This window comes from Ursus americanus, chromosome 28, assembly GCF_024610735.1.
Source record: "Ursus americanus isolate L20-20 chromosome 28, mUrsAme1.1.p, whole genome shotgun sequence".
NCBI lineage: Eukaryota > Metazoa > Chordata > Mammalia > Carnivora > Ursidae > Ursus > Ursus americanus.
The window spans coordinates 7,246,840-7,267,389 of NC_142154.1; the positions used below are offsets into that span (position 1 = coordinate 7,246,840).

General features: G+C 49.3%; 1 protein-coding gene across 4 annotated transcripts in view; it reads left to right on the forward strand.

The window, feature by feature from the left end:
* NTRK3 (neurotrophic receptor tyrosine kinase 3) overlaps positions 1–20,550 on the forward strand; it is a 538,421-nt gene that overhangs the window by 458,483 nt on the left and 59,388 nt on the right. For all 4 annotated transcript variants that reach the window (XM_087856654.1, XM_045813101.2, XM_087856653.1 and 1 more), the window contains 3 exons: positions 4,151–4,281; positions 14,129–14,301; positions 17,342–17,585. In XM_087856654.1, the coding sequence (XP_087712780.1) occupies positions 4,151–4,281; positions 14,129–14,301; positions 17,342–17,585 (548 nt within the window). The remainder of the gene's footprint in view (positions 1–4,150; positions 4,282–14,128; positions 14,302–17,341; positions 17,586–20,550) is intronic.

The following is a 20,550-nucleotide window of genomic DNA, read 5'->3' on the forward strand; positions in this document are numbered from 1 at the left end:
CCAGTGTCCCAGTGTCTGAGCCTTGTGACCCAGCCTCTGCTGGGCCAGCCAGCCAGGCAGTAAAAGGAGATTGATGCCCTCTCCTCCTAGGAGAATCCATCACTTTTTGGCATGCGGGTCAAATGGCTTCACCAGAGGCAGCTCTGAGCAGCTCTGTGAGAGCTAAAAATAAGCACAAAAAGAGGCCCCAATAGACAAGAGAACGTCAGAAATGAGAATGGCTCACTCCCGCCGTCCCCCAGGGCCTGAGCAGCGCCCTTTCCTCCCGCACTCTTCCGCTCCCACCCCTCCTCCCCTGGGGCCTCTGGGAAGGTGCTCCTTCCTTTTCCCTTGGGCGATAGAGTCCCAGGAGAGTGGGGTCAGAGAAGTCGGACAAGGCTGGAAGAAGGGGAAGACGGAAGGTTGACCTTCTGTGGACCGAATGGTCTTAGTGGCCACAGAGTAGGGAAGGACGGAAGAAAGGCCATCCCGAGTAATGGAAGGAACCTGAGCTTGGGAGCCGTATAAAGGAGAGAAGCCTTCCTTGACCATGCTCTGGCGCTGTGAACTTTGGAGAGCTAGCCCTGCCTCCATTTTCTCATCTGTGAAAGGGGCACAATAACCCTTGTCTCTCGTGGTTATCGTCAGAAGTGAATGTTGACCAAGGGGTAGGATTGGCCACAGATTAATTTCCCTTTGCCCTGCTTCTTCCTACTTAGGTTCAGGGAAAGCAGCTGCTTGGATGGTGTTTTGGTCTAGAGTCTTGTTGGTCCATGGGGCTGTCCACTCGGAAGTGACTCGCCTATGCGTTTGGCCCACACCCAGCCTCTCTCTGCTGAAGCCCCCCACCCGCTGTGTGGAACTTCTCCTCCCCATGACTGGTGTGCGGGATGCTCTCTCCTGGGGGAGGATTTATGGTGGAATGGAATCCATATTTATTTTCCATCCCTCCTGCTGCCCTTTCTAGATCTCACTGCCCCCTTTGTGGACTAAGTCAGGTATTGCTCTCAAAATACTTCTCCCTGAAGACAACTAGAGTGAGCCAGACCTGTTGTTTCCTGAGCCACTGGGTGTTTCTGAGTCTCTGAAAAAGATCCCTTTGCAAATTTGGGGAAGACGCTTTGGTCCATGGGAGGCTTCCGCTTCGTGTTTGCAGAGAGCAGCAGAGTTCCCAGTAACGTGGTCACCTGCTGCCCCCACTGCTGCGTTCAAGGCCCACAGCTATGAATGCTACCCCCTCCCATGCTTGGGGGTCTGCTGCTGCCACCAGGCTCTCAAGTCCTGGGATACGGAGGGAGGGTTGAGAAATGGCTCCCTGTTTGCTGCCTCCACTTGACTTGTCTGAACCTTTCCGGGTCTGTGATTCTTGCTGCTGAAAGAGGGAGGGGAGCTAGTGGGCTCTGCCAGCTCTCCATGGAATTCCTCTGTCCCTCTGTCCTCATTCTGCACTCATGGCAACTACGAGGGAGAAGACCTCGGGAGGCTGGTGAGGTCGCTCAGCCTAGAGTTGGACTAAGGGATCCAGGGATTTATACGCTGTTGCTTTGCTTTCGTGGAGATGTGTCCAGGACGGAAGAAGGCGAGAGAGGCGTGATCTTCATTGCAAGGATGAGCAGTTGAGGTCCTGAGAGGGACCTTGACTTAGCCTGGGCTGTGCAGCTAGGTGGGGAGGAGGAGGCCGTGGTAAGTCTAAGATTACAGGCCTTCAGGTGGTGAGAAATGAAGAAAACATCTGTGGGTGTGGGACTGTTAAGAGCTGGCAAATTCCTCCCCTACCAATACCATCCTGTTCCAGTGGTTCTCGAAGGCGGGTGCCCGGACCAGCAGTATCAGCATCACTTGGGAACTTGCTAGAAAGACAAATTCTCAGGCCCCAACCTGGACCTAGTGAATGGGAATCTCTGGGAGAAGGGCCCAGCAATGTGTTGTAACAAGCCTTCTAGAAGATTCTATTATAACTCAAGTTTGAGAATGACACCACCCTCTTGCAGTGCTGAGGGAGGTTGGCGTTGGAGTGGGGTCTAGGGCCAAAGGGGGCTTGTCCCCTTGTGGTTTGGCTACTCTGGCTGGTCCTGATGCTCTGGATTCCAGTCCCATCTCAGCCACCCGGTGTGGACTTCTGACTTGGCCCTTGCTTCCCTTTCTTGTAAAATCATATCCACAATGATGCAAACACCAAAACACACTGACGTTTTAGAGGACTTGAGGAATTACAAACCTTCACATAAACAGCTCATGTGGTAGGTAAGTAGAACTTGTTCATCCTCCCACACCCATTTTACAGACAAGGAAACTGAGTCCTCAGATGCTTTGTGAGGTGCCCAAGCCCATTCTGTGTGGAGGGTCCAAGTCTGGATCCGGGTGCCCCTGACTTCTCATTCCTCACTAGTCCCTGCGTGTTCAGAGGTGTGGACTTGGCCTCATAAGGCTGCCTCCTCAGCCCATCTGCGCTCCGCGGCCATGCCAGGACGCTCACCTTGCAGGACCCCGTGCGTCATCACTGGTCACCTGGGAATGATTATGCAGCGAAGAGCAGATGGCCTCCCCCAGAGGTCCTGACCTCCCGTTTTCTCTCAGTGGGAGACTCTTTAGCCTTCCCTTCGAGGCCAACAAATCCCGTGCCTCAGAGGCTAAGAAACAGTGACATAGGGTGTAAAGGAGGGAACCGATTTTTAATTCGCTTGTTGTGAAGACTGGGGCCAAGCCCTGCCGTGCGGGGGCCGCCAGCTGGCGGTCACATGGCCCGTGAGGAGCTGCCACCAGCTGCCGGGAGCCTGCGGGTCTGTCTTGCTGGGGAGGAGAGAAAAATGGTCTGCAAATGCTTCTGCCCACAGAGCCTCCCCTGCAGGTCGTCTGGGATGCGGTGGGGAGACCAGGAACTCCGACAGAAAAACAAACAAACAAACAGATGTGTATAGTCTATTCTGAAAGCAATTCCGAGCCAACCTGAACACCAGAGCCTTGGAGCCACACCCGTCTGCGCCTGTCGCTGTCCCTTCTCTCACGGGACGGTCGGCCTGCCACGGTCCTCTGTCTTCACTTTTCGGTTTTTGACAAGGTCGTTTGAGTCCGTCCCCTTTCCCAGCGCTGTGACGCTCTTCGTCACGTTCCTACAGGTGGGCGCCTGCCTGTTGCACAGTTAATGGGAAGGTCGGTGAGCTTTCATCAGCAGCCCACGGCTTGTATTATTCCTCTGTAGCACTCTCGCCAAACGGGGGTGGGGTGGGGGAGGGCTGAGGTCGCATCCTTGCTTTCTCCTGGCAGACGGACTTTGGCTGGCTGAATCAGTGGAGGCAGGGGCAACCCTTCTCTGCACAGACCGTGGTTCCGGGGTGCTCTCTGGACTTGGCCTTCATGATCTCATTGGTCTTTCGGAGGAGCGGGATTTTCAAGTAGAGGCTTCCCCCAGATAATTTTAGCTCCCACTTCGTAGTCTCTACCGCAAACCAGACACTATGCTAGGACTGGTGCAGCCACTATGGTATAACAAGAGCTGTGTGTGTGTGAGCGTGTATTTCAGATTATCCCAGGCGCTGGGCCAAACTCCGCAAGTGGGCTCTCTCATTTAATCGTCACAAGAATTCAGCAAGGAAGGTATGGATGGATGTTAATCCCATTTTACAGATGAGGACATTGAGGCTCCGGGATGAAATCACTTTCCCAAGCTCAAAAAACCAGCAAGGAAGTGGTGGGCCAGGATTCAAACCTCACTATTTAAAGTGCCGTCCACGGGCCCGTGGCACACAGGTATCCGCGGGGGGTTTGTTAGAAGCGCGGATCCTCAGACCTACTGAGTCAGACCCCGCACGATGCCCAGGGGATTCCTGTGCCAGAAGCCGTTGAGACTGCCATGTGCATACATGCTATTCAGCAACTATACCTGATTATTCCAGAATCCTGTGCATTAACTAGTGTTGACTCTGTTTTCCAGCTGCGGCGGGTGTGGTGTAGACAGATTAGGGGCGAGTCAGGGGCAGAGCTGAGATTGATTGGTTTCTGGGTCGGACTCACACTGCAACGCCATGCCTGTTGTCATGAGTGGGTCGGGTTCGTGGATTCATGGCCGAGTCTGCCTCTCCGTGCCATGGACACAGGAGCAGCGCTCCCTGCTGTAAGGAGGACGGGTGCCTCGAACTGACGGGCTGCTCTCCCCTCTGTCCCCCTCCTGCAGATGTGCAGCACATCAAGAGGAGGGACATCGTGTTGAAGCGGGAACTGGGCGAGGGAGCCTTTGGGAAGGTCTTCCTGGCCGAGTGCTACAACCTCAGCCCGACCAAGGACAAGATGCTCGTGGCCGTGAAGGTAAATCCCAGAGGTCTGCAGGCTCCAGGAAGGAGGAGGGGTGGCTGGGAGGCCAGGGAGCAGGAAGGAGAGGCTCGCTCCGTTCCAGGGGTGAACTGGCGTTATGTTATCAGATGTAATCGGGGCCCTTGCTCTGGGGTCAGTGACATTTCCTCTGGCTTCGGAAGGCCAGAGCTGCGGCACCTGAGGGGACTGGGGCAGGGGTGCAGCCGGAGGAGCCAGTTTGCTGGTGGAAGAGCCTGGCTCTTTCCCGTCCCCAGCTGCCTGGAAAGTCACTTGACGTTTCTCAGGAGTAGAGTTGAGTGAGGGGTGGGCGGCTTGAGGAGGCTCTGGGAGCCCCCGCTTCAGGGCAGCAGAGGTCCCTGGGAATAGAAGGAGAGGGGTGGGGAGGGGTCAGCTACTCGGCACAGGGAGATGAGTGAGTGAAGGTGGAAGCATTTCTTAGAGCTCCCCAGGGACCCAAGTTCAGAGCCCAAGGGGCAGCATGCCTGAGGGTATCTGCCTCCTGGCACCACTTAGATGGGCCGGTAACCACAGGGCTTTTGTCTTGCTGAGCCGGCGGGATCTGCAGCTGGGGCTGAAATGCATGGGACAGTAGAGAAGAGAAAGCTGCTACCAGCTCCCCACCCCCATACTTCAGCCAGCAGGGAACAGCTTCTCCTGTAAATCAGTGTTGGACAAATCGCTGAACATGATTTGTACAGACAAGAGCCGAGGAGCCTCTCGGGGGCACCTGCAGGTCTCAGGAGCCCTGCTCCGGAGCGTGGCGTGGCCTCTGTGGGTGCCCCAGGAATGCTTCTGAGGGCAGTGTGGATTCTGCCTGCTGCTCTGGGCTGAGAGCAGGGGTTACTGTCCCCCACTGAGGATGTTCACCTGGATCTCAAAAGAGTTTCTCCCTTAGCACCTCCCCCCTCACAATGAGAGTTCCCTGCTTCCCTGACTTTTGGGTCTGTGTATTCATAGCCTTTTTTTTTTTTAAGATTTTATTTATTTATTTGTCAGAGAGACAGAGGGAGAGAGAGCATGAGCAGGGGGAGAGGCAGAGGGAGAAGCAGACTCCCCGCTCCGCTGAGCAGGGAGCCTGATGCTGGCCTCGATCCCAGGACCCTGAGATCATGACCTGAGCTGAAGGCAGACATTTAACTGCCTGAGCCCCCCAGGCGCCCCTGTGTATTCATAGTCTTGTATGTCTGCCGGTTGTGTCTGTCCACAGACAGCAGATGACAGTGTCCACGGATGCTGTTCAGGCCCCAGGCATAGTGGGGGGCATCAGAGAGCCTGGGTGGGAGGCCCAGCCCTGCCACTGATAAGCTGTGTGACCTTGCATGAGACACTTAGTCTCTTTGACCCTTTAGCTGTATAATGGGAAATATAACACCTCCTCCTTAAAACATTGGTGAGTAAATCACATAACCGATGTAAAATCCTTAGGACATCGCTTTGGACATGGTAAGTGCTCAATGAAGAGTTAGTTGCTACTTGGTTTTATTACCACTCTTATTCTCGAAGTTGGTTTTATTGGATGTGCTTAGACACATGACGAATGACCTGCCGAGAGCGAACTGACCATCTAGGATGGGGGGTGCTGAATTTTTTCTCTTAAAGGGCCAGATAGTAAATATCTTAGGCTTTGAGGGCCACATGCTGTCCGTTACTATGCTCAACTCTCCCCAAGAAGTAGGAAAGCAGCATAAACAATAGGTAAAATGATGGTAGGCCATTTTCTAAAAATATATATATGATATATACATATATATATATAATACATATGTAGTACATATATAATACATATATATATATATATGTTTTATATATATATTACAAAAATAGGTGTTGTCTGCTGACCCACAATCTGGAAAACAAATAGGGAACTAGATAGAGTATTTCCTCTGTGAAGGCTGATCATTATTATTGCTAGATAGCCTGAGAATAAACTTGCTCAGTGTGTCTCCATAGACACGGGACGGTCAGATGAGCGAGGATGTCTTTAAATGGCTTGGACCAGGGAAGTGGAAAGATTTCTAATTTTGTCCCCAAAGAATCTGCACTTTTCTGAAACTTTTAATTTATGGGGTGACACAAATCCGCTGGGCATTCCTGCATCCCTCTGGGGACTGGTAAATGAAATGTACATTTTTGTGCTTTGAGCAGGAAATGGAATGATGGCCCCAAACCTTGAGAAATGTTTCTCGCTCAGCAGTCGGGTGTTAAGGGACGGTACCCAGATCTGATACACAGAAAATGTGTTTCTGTTTTCATCCTTTCAAGAGGGTTTTCTTCTCTCCTTGAGTCTGGGAACCCGGAGCAGATGAGTGCCCTGGGATTGTATACCATTGCTACTCAGGGGACCCACGCAGACACCAGTCCCTGGGGAAGACACTCATCTCCTCTGGAGAAGGGCCGAGAAATGGTGTTTTCTGCTTCTTGTCCTCTTCGGGGTTTATTTCTTTGTGTGGGTTCCTTCCTCTTGCGTTTGCTCTCATACTGGTGCAGGGTATTGTAGACTTTCAGAGACCCCATCCAAGGATAATCCAAAGATAGGTTTTCCCAAAATTGTGGTGTTAAGTCAATTGGCAAGAATTTTTTGCCCCGTGGGTGCAATGGGGGAGACAGAGAAGACATCACCACCTCTGTTCTGAAGATGCTTGTAGTCTGCTGGGGGGCACAAAAGAATACCCAGGAAGGAAGGAGAGCAGGACAGGACAAGACATCATTTGGACATATGGGGAGTGTAAGGCTGACATTAAAATCACATGATTCATATTTTAAAATCAGTGATACCATTTTGAAATAGTCATTTGACAGAGAATATACTTATTCACAAGATCTCAGAGAGTCTCCTCTGATAGCCAAATAGCTGATGGGGGAATGAGAAAGGGGTCCGACCCAATTCATCATCAGAAAAACGCATATTGAACCATAATGAAATGCCAGCGAACACCACGCAGAATGGCTAAATGGCGATCATACCAAAGGCCGACAAAAATCAGGAGCAACTACAGCCCTCTTCCTCTGCTGGTGGGAAGGTGAAGTAGTCTAATCATTTCGAACAGCAGTTTGGTATTCTGGAACTTTACTGTAACGTGTGACCTAGCACTTCCAGACCTCCATCCACTAGGTATCTGTCTTCCTTTCTATCATCTATCCATCCACCCACCCACCTACCCGCCTATTTACCCACCTACCCATCCGTCCATCCATCTGTCCTTCCATCCACCTACCTACCCACCACCCACTTTTGTTTCTTTCTCCCTTCTTCCTTCCTTCCTTCCTTCCTTCCTTCCTTCCTTCCTTCCTTCCTTCCTTCCTTCCTTCCATCTATCTGGAGATGTGTCTAATAATGTTCATAAAGCATTATTTACAACAGCCAAAAACTGGAAACAGCCCCAAATAGCCATCAGTAGCAACATGGATAAATTAATGTGGTGTGTTCATACAATGGGAAGCTATTCAACAAGGAAAATGAGTGATCTATAGCTATATGTAATAATAAAGAATCTCAAAAACACCACGTGGAATGAAGAAAAGATATAGAAATACACACACATATATATAAATACATGTATGTATCTATATCTCTATATCTCATCACCATCACCACATATATATATATAATGTTATGTGTATGATCCTACTTAAAAACAGGTAAAACTGAACTCTAGTGGTTAGGGATTTATATTTAGGTAGTAAAAACAGTTTTACAAAAGCAAGCCCATGAACTCTGCAAGTCAATAAAGCGGTTACCTTTGGGGTGAGAGAGGGAATATTGGAGGGGTGGGGCATGGGGTGGGGGCATTTCTGGGGGGTTGGCAGTGTTTTAGTTTTTCCTTACATTGAGGATACAGTGATGTTAGCTTTGCCATAGTTCAATGTGCTATAAAAGATTTTTATTTCAAAGATTGATCATATTCATAAAAATATGCATAATTTATTCATCTCATCAGTATTTACCGAGCACTTACTATGTGCCTGGCACTGCGTGAGGCACTGGGGATGGAGGAGGCAAGGGGACACACAGGCCCATGCAGCTCACATCTCACAATCCTGGAACATTAGAGCCCGGAAGGGATAGTGGGGGGGGGGTTGTTCAGGATGACGACAACAACATCTAACAGGGAGTGTTGATTATGGCCGCACTGTAAGTAATGTGTGTGGGTTAATGTTCTGTTCTCACAAGCCACCCTAAGCGTCAGGCACCATCACTATCCCCATTTTACAGAAGTGGACACTGAGGCCAAGAAAGGTCAAGCATACTCGGCCAAGGTCCCACAGCGAATCAGTGGTGGGAGCACTTACGATCCAGGCAGCCCCTCTCCTTCACAGATGAGGGGTGAGCCCCACGTCACTGCCTTTCCTGGTTCCCTCTGTCTCTGCATGCGGTGTTCTAGGTGAATCTCAGCATTGCTCCGAGTCATGAATTCTCGTGGTTTTATCTGGTGTAGGGTTTGTTCTGTCTCTGGAGGCTTTTGTTTAAACTTCCATGAGCTGTATAATCGACTTCCGAGATATCTAAGTGGGTCATGGTTTTACTGTTATCTTAATTTTATTTCTCCCTGTTTTGGCTACATACCTTCTTGTTGTTTGTTTGTTTTTTTAAATAATTATTTCTTTACTGTCTTTGAGCATTTACTTACTTTAACATCTCTCTCAGCCTATTCCTACAAAATTAACTTTACCTGTGGGAAATTCCTGTTGTGCTTATTGAGAATTTTAAACATTTGGGTCTACCCTATTTCTTCCAGTACGTCTGAACTACACCTCTTGAGTTCCTTTCCGTTTGGAGAGTTGTTTTGTTCCTGTTTTGGGTGTTCATGATTTCCAGTTTCAGTTAGTTTGCATTGCAACAGGCATTTAAAACATTTGTGAAACAATCTGAGTGCAGAATCTCAGATTTTTAGTATTTTCCCAATTTCTTAAATAGATTTTCCCCTTATTCTTAACACTTTTTAACCACTGACCTTTAGCAGGTCTTTCTAAAGTCTTCACCTTAGGTTCCATAAAAACAGGCAACTCGGGACACCTGGGTGGCTCAGTCATTAAGCATCTGCCTTTGGCTCAGGTCATGATCCTGGGGTCCTGGGATCGAGCCCCAAGTCAGGCTCCCTGCTCAGAGGGGAGCCTGCTTCTCCCTCTTCTTCTGCTGCACTCCGCCCCCCCCCCACCCTGCTTGTGCTCTCTTGCTCCCTCTGTCAAATAAATTTTAAAAACATATTTAAAAAGATAAAGATTAATTATTTTTTTGAGAGAGAGCACGAGAGTGGGAGCACAGAGGGTGGGGGAGGGGCAGAGGGAGAGGGACAGGGAGTTTTTTTTTTTTTTTTTTTTGACAGATATAGAGACAGCCAGCGAGAGAGGGAACACAAGCAGGGGGAGTGGGAGAGGAAGAAGCAGGCTCATAGCGGAGGAGCCTGATGTGGGGCTCGATCCCAGAACATCGGGATCACGCCCTGAGCAGAAGGCAGACGCTTTAACCGCTGTGCCACCCAGGCGCCCCGGGACAGGGAGATCTTAAGCAAACTCCCTGCTGAGCACAGAGTCCAGTTTAGGGCTTCAATCCATGACCGCAAGATCATGACCTGAGCTGAAATCAAGAATCGGATGCTTAACCGAGTGAGCCACCAAGATGTCCCCAAAATTACTCAGATCTTTAAAGAAAAAAGAAAAGAAAAGAAAACCAGCCAACTCTTAGTACTCATATTTCATTGGTTTCTGTGATGTTTCATTACATTAAGCAATGACATTAACAGATGGATCATAAATGATTTTGGGAAACAATCACAGCTGACCCTTGGCAAGCTCCCCTCTGGGATAGAAGTCTCTGTCTGGTTATCCAACTAGCAGTGAGTATTCAGGGCATAACAGGTTTCAGTCAGGACGTTCAGTAGCAGTTAATTATATCCCTGTGGATATAACTTAGTGGAGAGTTTTTTCTGGCCGAAAGAACACATGTGCAAAGGGCCTGCAGCAGGTAAAAGCTTGGTGGGTACCAAGGACAGAAAGACCAATGAGACCAAAGTGTAATGAGTGAAGGAGAGGAAGGGCATGGGAGGAAGGGAGGCAGAGAGAGATGGAGAGACCCGACATTTAGAGCCCATGACTGTGTGAAGGGGTTTGGATTTTATCCTAAAAACACCTGGAAACCAGTGGCCAGTTGTAAGCCAGGAAGCCGATGAGAGAAGGGCACCTGTGCTTGTGATAACTTAGCCAGCTTCATCTCATAAAATCATTTGGGAGTGTCAACAAGGAGAAGCGACAGTGGACTTTGAGAGAAAAGGAGAGAGATGATTTTTATACTTAAAAAGCATAGATTGACATGCATGTGTGCGTGTTTGAATATTTAAAAGTGCAAATATTTAGGATTGTGTGTATCTCTGCACACATTAAATGGGTTTCGGTATACTAATGAAATCTGAAACCAAACACTTTGAAACTTTTTTTGAGATGAGAGAGAGAGAGAGAGAGAGAGAAGGGGAGGGGCAGAGGGAGAGGGAGGGGGAGAACCTTAAGTAGGCTCATGCTCAGCGCAGAGCCCATTGTGGGATTCGATCTCACCACCCTGAGATCATGACCTGAGCCGAAATCAAGAGTGGGGTGCTGAGCCACCCAGGTGCCCCAAGAAATTTGAATATTTGTGCCATCTGGACTGTTTCCCTCCTATCTGACCAGGGCTGGGGCAGACATGAGATCTGATGCACGTGGAGGGGAAGGTCAGAAGGTGCAATGTCCTCAGACTTTGGGGGAAAAGAAAGGAGATGAGGTGGGGGCAAATTCCAGATCTCTCTGTTCTATGGATACTGCTCAAAGGACCTAGGGGAGCCTGCTTGGCTTCAGAGACCCTCTGGCGAGACCTGTCTCCCTGCAACGGCAGTTGGCAGCCGTGGTGAGCCCCGGTTCCGCCCCTGGTGCTCACTGGTGCCCCTGACTGGCGATCCGCTTTGAAGTTTCCCAGCCCTGAAGAAGGGGTTGAGCGTGGACGCTGCTGAGAAGAACAGGAGAGCCTCTGAGCTGATTTTCCCCTCATTAGTCTCCTCCTGTCATCTCTGTCCCAGTTGCATCAATCCCTGGGAATTGGGGCCACCTGCAGTCCTGGCCCCCAGATGCCACACCTGACCCCTTGCCAATTATATAGGAACTTCAGTTTGGAGCCAGGAGCTGGAAAACCCAGTGCGAAGGCAGAAAGAACTGGCAGTGGACAAGGGCTGTGGAGGGACTGGGGGACAGCAGTTGCTTTGTGGCCCATCTCCCAAATGAGGAACCCCTGTCTGCCTGGCAGTGTGGAGCGCCAGGCTTGGGGACGCTGGTTGGCACTGCTTGAGAGCTGAGAACGGAAAAAATCCCATGACTGCCATTGGCGTCCAGACGGTGCGAGAGAATGATTTACAGAGATGGAGAGAGGCCATTTGGCTGGCCCCAAATTTGATCTACTTTTCCCTCTCATAAATCCAGCATTCCCATAAATCGTTGTAGTCTTCCATCCCACCCATGCTGGGCTCCTCTCTCCCCACCCATTCTTTGTGAAAATAAATAAATCACCGTCAGTCACCCTCTACCCACGGCCCAGGCCACACAGCTCAGGAGCTGGGTCGCAGAGAGGACCCCTCTCACTGTGACTCTGCCGCCTTCCACGCAGAGCAAGAAGCCTTTGCAAATGCCGTTCTGGCTGGACGTGGACACAGTGGTATGTCTTCTTCCCTGAGAAGGCAGCCCGAGTCGAAGTGCAGAGCCCGTGAGATCAGAGTGGGCAAAGTTAGCAATGGGCTGGACTGCCCACCTCCCTTCTGGGCTTAATCGGCCCTACCTGCCTGGCATCCTCGCTGGGCCTGGCCGCTCTGCCAGAAGGCCCTTACCCGGCCCTCTCCTCCGCCCTCCCACACCATTGAACGTCTGTGCCCCCCATTCCCTTGGGGACATGCCTAGTGGCCAGTTCATCTAGTAAATTAATTCAAGCAGGCGTGTTGGCCAGGAAATTGTCCCCAGGCTCCAGATTCAAGCTACGGCTTCTTGCATGGTCTTTGGCAAGTCACTTCCCCATTCTGGACCTCGGTTTCCTCACCTGTCATGTGGGAAAGCTGCATGAGATAAATCCCGACATTTCTGTCGATGGTAGAATCATTTCATCAAATAGGTTTTTGGTGAAAGCTACAAAGTTTGAGAAGAATGAAAGGGGGTGCCAGTCGAAGTCAGAGTGGGTTTGATCTCTGGCTAAGAGACCATGGCCGTAGAGGCATTGCCACTGAACTCTGGGGTCCCAGAGATGGCGGAGGTCCGGTTTAACTCTACGCTTCTGTCATCTGAGATGTGTGAATGCGTACTGACTCCCACACGGGGCTGGGCCTCAGTTTCTCCAATTCCAGCAATGTGCGGGTAGAAGGAAGCTGGTGATATTTAGGGCCCTGTTAGTGCTCAAAGCGCATCATCTCTCATGTGTGCTAGTGACTGATGGAGGTCTGACGGGCCCTACTAGATAGGATTTTTGCATACGCACATCCCTGCAGGGCTGTCAGCCCTGTGGATTTCAGCTAATGGGCATGGCCGAGGCATCAGAAAGACCCCTGGCTTGCGAGGCCTTTCGGGAGCAACATGATCTATAGGGGAGGTCGGTCGGCCTATATCACCAAAGAGGCCAGACGCTTGGCAGAGAGGATGCAAACCAATCTCACGCCTGTCTAGATTCTCACTAATCTGAAAACAGCGTGCAAGCTCCACACTCACTCCCTCATTGCCCCGTGTTGTGTCTGGTGAGGTTACAAAACTGTGTTGGTGGAAACAAGTGTCTATCTGGCCCTGTTTGCTTTCTGACCTCATGCGGAAGGGAGGGAAGCCTGACATGTGTGTGCACACCTGCCCAGGCTGAGCCTCCTGCAGGAAGGGAGCCCCCCACCCCCAGCCTTTTATGGTTCATCCTCCTTCTGGCCTGCACAGCTGCATCCCCATGGCAGGGCCCTGTCCATGGTCCCTCAGACTCCTTCAGAGTCTTCTACTTCAGTCTCATTGTCCCCTTCTAGTGCTGGAGCGGCCACACTCACATCTGACACCCCTCTCTTCCATTTGTCTTCCTGGCCCCGGTGCCTCCCACTCACCCTGGGCTCTCCCACCCCACAGGGGCTATGCTGTGGCATTTTAGTGACCTTGAGCTGCCCAGCTGCCCATCCCGCCCTGGGACTTTGGAGGACTTGACCCCATCCTGGTTCTGGGGGACCCTAAGGCTGCTGCCCATTGACTGCCATTCCCATAGCTGCAGTCCCACTCACCCCCCAGTGCTTCCTTCAGCTTCCGACTAGGAGGACGCAGGCACCTTCTAGAAGCCAACATATTGATGTTTCTCTGCAAATATATACTCCTTCACAATCTAAAATCAAGGAATAGAAACAGCAAGGAGGTTTTATTATGCCTGATTTCTGGTAGGCTCTGGGCATAGGCTAATTTACAAAGTTAAAGCAACGGGGTGGTTTTTCCACTGGTATTTTTAGCTGTGGGACCATTTCTTCAAGGAAAACTTAGGGGAAGGAACCTTGGTCAGGCTTTCCACCTGCACAGCCCCCTCCCTTGCCATTCTCACGAACTCTCAGGGAGCAAAGGGCTCTGAGGTGAACATGCATTGAGATCACTGGCCCATGGATGGGAGGTGGGGGTCAGAAAGCTGGCTTCTGTTTCTGCAAGGATGAACAGGCTGAGGAAAGAAGGAATCTGGCCTGGCTGTTGTGATGTCACCTCATGGTCTTTAAACCCTGATTAAAATCTGATTGCTTGGGAAGCAGCAGTGTTTTTCATGGGCAGGTTTCTTCCCAGGAGGGAAACAGGCACTTGTCCTCTGGTTGCTAAAACCCATGCCCTGCATTGTTTCTAGGCCCTGAAGGATCCCACCCTGGCTGCCCGGAAGGATTTCCAGAGGGAGGCTGAGCTCCTCACCAACCTGCAGCATGAGCACATTGTCAAGTTCTACGGGGTGTGTGGGGATGGGGACCCGCTCATCATGGTCTTTGAGTACATGAAGCACGGAGACCTGAACAAGTTCCTTAGGTAAGCAAGGAATGCTGCCCTCTGTCCTAGCCCCTCTCGGCCCCCCCGAGCCCCTGCCATTCCCCTGGAGCCAGACGTCACACGGCCCCTCTGAACCCGTGAGCCTGGGGATTAGAAATGAGAAGCAACCTTTCTATCTTTCATATCAGTTCCTGAGCTGCAAGCTTCAGGCCCTTGTCACTGATTTCCAGGGGGAAACATTGAGGATGCTATGATAAGCGAGTGTCTCCTTCCTGACCACAAGAGCAGGGTCTGGAAGAGTCTGAGGAAGGAGCCCGGAGGGCTTGCCAGCTTATAACTCAACTCTAAGACTCTAGAGCCACCTTTTTTCTTGATGATCTGAATTGTTTTCTCACGTGGTGCCTTACGTTTCTCAGTGTTGCAAAGTGGGGCTAATACCTTACACCCCTGCTAGAAACCTCCTTACTGGAGACTTTTTTAAATGATGAATTAGAAAGTACAAGGTTACAAGTTCATCAGGAGACAGAGATGGTTGAAAAAGAAGAGCAGAGTTTCCTTGGGTAAATTTATAACCATGCTGTCCAGTGCTGTAGCTACCTATGGATATTTGAATTTAAATTTACATGACTTAAATAAAATTAAAAAACTCAGTTCCTCGGTTGCACTAGCCACATTTCAAGCACTCAGCAGTCCCCTGGGGCTAGTGGCTACAATATTGGGCAGTACAGTATAGAATATTTCCATCAATAAAAAGTTCAATTGGGTAGCACTGTTCTAGAGAGATTAGAGTTGTTTTAAGAGGCTTTCCCCAAACCTGGCTCAAGATCATCTGGGTTTTGAGATGCTTTTGATGGAACTGGTAAGAGCCAGAAGTTCTAGATGGAGTTGCAGGGCAAGGGGGCAGACAGGCTTCCCCAGGGAAGACAGCTTCTCACCACTAGAGCAGAGTTAACACTTCTCTGCCTTCCACATCTGCCCAGATGTAGAGGGGGCAGCTGTGTGTGAGAGTGTGTGGAATTCAGGGTCCCAGGAAGCAGGTGGAAAAATCAGGCCCTTGACACTTAGGGTTCAGTCTTTGCCAACTTTTGAATTCCAGTGCATCCCATGGCTGATAATGACATTTTCAGAGTTCACATGTAGGCAGTGGAACACGCTAGCACATTCACCAAAACTTGAGAGCATTGCCTTCGAGTGAGACATTCACTAGCATGCTGTGGTTTTGAGGGAGCCTGGAAAGGGCTGGTAGCAGTTAATGAACTCTTCTTATGAGGTGGGGTTCCAAAAATGGCCCCAGAGGAATGGAAAATATCTGTAGGATGTATTGAACCTCCCGAACTCAGATTTCCACAATGAAATTTATTCCTTTCTTGAAGAACTTGGTCCTTATCATCAGACAGACTTGGGTTCACATCCTGAGTTTGTCACGTCTTAGTGATGTTACCTGGAGCAAGTTATTAAACCTTAATTCTCTTTCCTAGAAAACAAGACTCATAATAACTGCTCCACAGGATTCCTACTATGAGTACTAAGTGATTATGTTTGTATGATACCTAAATGAGTTTTCCACGTAGCTGGGTATCCAGTCGATGATAACTACTATTAAATTACTACAGTTAGTATTTTATCAGGACTGTGAAACAGGATAGTTACTAATATAGGCAATGCCTTTTCTCAGTATTTTCAAGATCTTTATGCTGTGCTTGCATCCCCCTGGGATGGTCCGAGGGATGGTGCTCTGTTTCCCACCAGGCCCATGCCATTGATCAGCAGTGCCTTTAGCCCCAAGTGCCCCAGGCAGGGCTGCAGAGAGCTCCTGGGTGCCTCTGTGTACCACTGCCCTGCCCAATATAAGGGAAGAGGGAGGAAAAGAGTAGAGAATCCCGTTGGTGGCTTTTAGGGGCAGGCTGCAGCGTCCTCTCCTGGTCGACCAGAGCGCAGGCTTGCCTACTGATGCTCCTTTCCTGCGGGCTGATGCAGGAGCTCTCCTTCAGAGGGGAGAAGTAGGCAGAACCCACAGGAGACAATAAAATGAATGTGTTCATATTTAACGACTCCTTTCAGTGGAAATTGGAGAAGCAGTAAAACAGGCTGAGGCCTCGCTGTACACCAGGGCTCCTTGGTCCACAACTTCATAAATAAGGGCTCTGGGTGTGGTTATGGCTCATTGGGCTCTCTGGAGAAAAGAGTGAATACTAAAAGTGACCGATATGACAAGGTAAGGTGTTAGGATAACAAATCCGGGGCCTTGATTTGGGATGGAGGGGGAACTGGGCCTTCCTAGGCCTCGGCTTCCCAGACCTGAAGGGTGTCTCCATCCGGCCCTGCCACTAACAAAAGTTATCCAGCCCTAGGCAGTGTGGTGGACAGGGTAGGAATGTGAACTCAAGGTTCCTGCTACCCACAGTGTGGACTGTCCACCCACAGCATCAGCACCGGGAGCTTGCCAGAAATGCAAATGATCGAGCTCCATCCAGCCAATCAGAATCATAGGGGGCGGGGCCCAGGAATCTGTTCAGCACCATTGATGATGCTCCTTAAAGTTTAAAGCTCTCCAGAGACACACGTCTGGTTTCAGTCGGACTCCGGATTACCCATATGGCCATTGTGGCACTCCTGTGACTTTGACAGGTGATTTGATCATTTTGACCTTCAGTTTCTTTAACTCAAAATTGGAGTGGAAGGACTAAGTGAATTAATAGATTTGAGATCTTTAGAGCAGGGCTTGTAACAGTAAGGGCTCTGGAAGAATTAATTGTTTTATTAACGATTCTGTAGGAGATATCTAGAGCTGGGGAAACTCCTGGATAGCATTAAGATATTTAAAAGGGTAGCTTTATTTCATGATCCATTAGAGTATGTCTGCATCATCTTCCTTGGGAATCTGGTTATAGTGTTGTACTCACATGCACACTTACATAATGTAATGTTGGATAGATAGAAATAGGCAAGAAGTAGGCTAAGAGAGATTTTATTCCTTTCTGTGGTGTATTCCAGAGAACAGGGAATCAAGAAGGCTGTTCCCCTTGATCTCCTGAATTCTCTCTGTCCTGTCCCCTGTCTTCTCCCCCACCCCTCACAGGGCCCATGGGCCAGATGCTATGATCCTTGTGGATGGGCAACCACGCCAGGCGAAAGGCGAGCTGGGGCTCTCCCAAATGCTCCACATCGCCAGTCAGATCGCCTCAGGCATGGTGTACCTGGCCTCCCAGCACTTCGTACACCGGGACCTGGCCACCAGGAACTGCCTGGTTGGAGCCAATCTGCTGGTGAAGATCGGGGACTTCGGCATGTCCAGAGATGTCTACAGCACCGACTACTACAGGGTAAGGTGGCTTTTCCGGCTGCAGGACTCAGCATCAGAGCTAACACCTTGCTCACATGTCTTTGTCATTGTCCATTAACCCTGTCACTCTGGAGAACACACGTATGCACCTGTGCCCAGACATACACGTGCTGGTTATCCTTTGGCCACTCCCCTGTTTATTATTCTCTCGCTAGCTCATGCCTTCCTTCCTCTTGGACGTTCAACTTGACAGTATTCTTACATTGCAATGACATATGCATTGTGTTCTTACATACATCAATATTCATTCTTCATGCAAAAACTCATACATGTATGTGTATGCCCAAAAGCACACATAGTCAAGCTCAACTTGGTGCTACATTTCAACACCTTCCAACTCAGTCCCTGATCCAGCCTTACCCACGACACATTTTATTCTCTGCAATTATCTGGTGACTGTGCAGGCTTATCTTGTCTTCAAAGGTAGATCTTGATGAGAAGTCAGAACCCACAGTAAAGTAGCAAAAATCATTAATGTCCTGCTGAGCAAAATCACCCGAATGATTTAGGAAAGATGAAGCAAGAGAGCATGTTATTGTTGCCAACTTTGGAGAGAGTTGCAGGTTGGCCTTAGAAAAACCTTTCCGATTGTGATAGGAGGCATCACATTCAATTTTATTTCTATACAGTGGTCTGCTTTTTGTTAAGAAGTATCTTATTTTGCTCCCAGTATTATTTGTTCCCTTGGTCTTTGGGAAACCCCTTCCAGTGGATTATTGAGTGGTTTTGACAGTGTTATTATTGCCAGGGAAAAGACAAGTGGGCATGAGTGTCATTTACCCCCAAAGAGGGAAATATGGGAGTAGCCTGAGATGCAGAGATGGGATAACCTTTACAAACTAATTGGAAGGCACATGCCCCAAGAACTATGTCATATTTACTTCAGGGACATTGAATGGGTGAAGAGTTCGGGTAAGTGGTATAAGAAGAGGGTGGGACAAAGTTCTGGAGATCAAGAGGCATGGTAGCCATTGGTTTTGTCTTCTTTGTAGGGAATGAATGATCATATTGTGAGTCAAAGAGCCCAGATATGATTGTCCTGTTGGCCTAAGCACGGTGGACTATGAGGCTGGGAGTTTGGGGTTGACATGTGCTCTGTTCTATCTGGATGCTCCTGACAGCTTTGCCTAAACAACATTGCCCAGGCATTAGAACTGGTCACTCGAGACACTTCATTTTAGCCATAGCCTGAAGAAAAATGAAATATTTGAGAAATGCCCTTTGTGGCTAGAAAGTGATTTGTGCGTGGTACAAGCAAAGGATAGCAGATGATACACCATCATGAGAGAATATGAGGCCAAGCAGACCAAACAGCAGGGAAGGGAGTATGTCCGAACCAGCCACCCACCCTGTCCAACAATCCCAGATACGGAAAAGGGAGCACAATGCAGCAGCAGCTGTAGACGGATGGCCAGGGCAGACCTGCCAGGAAACATCAGAACAGAGTCTTTCTTTAGCATCTAGACTAATTTTTTCACTCATTTCCAAGAGAGGCATTGGTGTGGTTCCTCAGGGCCTGTGGGCCGTGGATTTCTTGAGTCTAGCTTCAGTTGGCACCATTTAATTGCCTTTGTGCTCTCTGTAACGGGGTTTGCTGGCCCGTCTGGGTGAGCTCAGATTTCTGTTGGTGTTGATAAAAGCAAGGGAGGGATCGTCGTTTTTCTGTGGGAGGCAGATGTGTGATTATGCCAATCCGTTCTCAACTGGCTTTACCACGGTCTAGGGAAATAATATCTGACCACAATGTGTGCACACGCAGCTTTCAAACTCACTTCAAGGAGTGCCCTTCATATTTCTCGATTCTGATTCAAAAGAGTCAGAAAATCACATCTATCAGTTATCGGATGATGCTGCTTTGCCCTTCCTGTAACAACTGGGAACTGATGCTCTTTACTCCTGGGAGAGCAGCAAGCGGGTGAATCCATCTCATTTCGGTGGGTAGCAGGGCTGATTGGAAATTGAGGAAGGGAGGGTGAGGTGGAAAACGTCCACTCTTCACGTATCTGCATTTCCTTTTTCGTGAGTTCTAAGCCAGGTGTAAGCAGAGGCCAGCTGGCTTGAAAATGTGTGTCTTTGGTCCCAAGGAATATGAAATAAAAAAGAGCTATTGTAGTAAAAACAGTGCACTATGGGGAAACTGCATATCCCACTGATGGTGGGTAGATATTATGCTTTCCATATTCCAAGAGTGGTATGTATCATATCTTCGTGTTCAGTTGCTCGCAATGTCCTAATGTATGTGCAGCTCCCCCTCCCTCACCCTCTGCAAAACAAAAGGCAGAAGTGGCCATTACCAGAGGTCACATCAGTCATGAACTCCAAAGTCTTGTTACCCACATTGGAAGACATCAGAGTGACAAAGACATTCTGCACTGGGACCTAGTCTTACCGAACACCACCATTAGCAGACTTGGGACCCCAACACACTTCCCCTACCCTCTCTTTAGTTTTCCCATTTAAAAAATGAGGACAAACATAGTCTCTTGGCGGAGTTATTTTGATGTTAAGCAAGTTACTTTGTGTAAAGAGCCTGGAATACATTGCTTACTGGGTAAACTATTGTTCCCTTCATACCCAAGGCAGGAAGAACCACAGGGATAATCTGATTTCCAGATGTCATTCTTGGGTCAGAGAGAAGGACCTGCTGATCACTGGAAGATAAACTGGGATCGTGCAGCTGCCCCAAAGGAATAGGGTCTTTAAGTTGACCACCTCCAGAAACTTTCCTTCCCAGGGTTTCAACTTAAATAGAAAGACTGGGTCGTCAGCACTTGGCTGTTCTTCTGGTCAGTGTTTATATGGTCCTCATGATCTTACAGCTGGGTTCATGTTCAGGTGATTTATGAAACATTTTTTTGTTTGGTACACCAGCTGAGGCTCTGGGGGATGCAGTGATTTATCATATAGCGGGAGCACTGACGGATGCTCTCTGCAAGCTGACATCC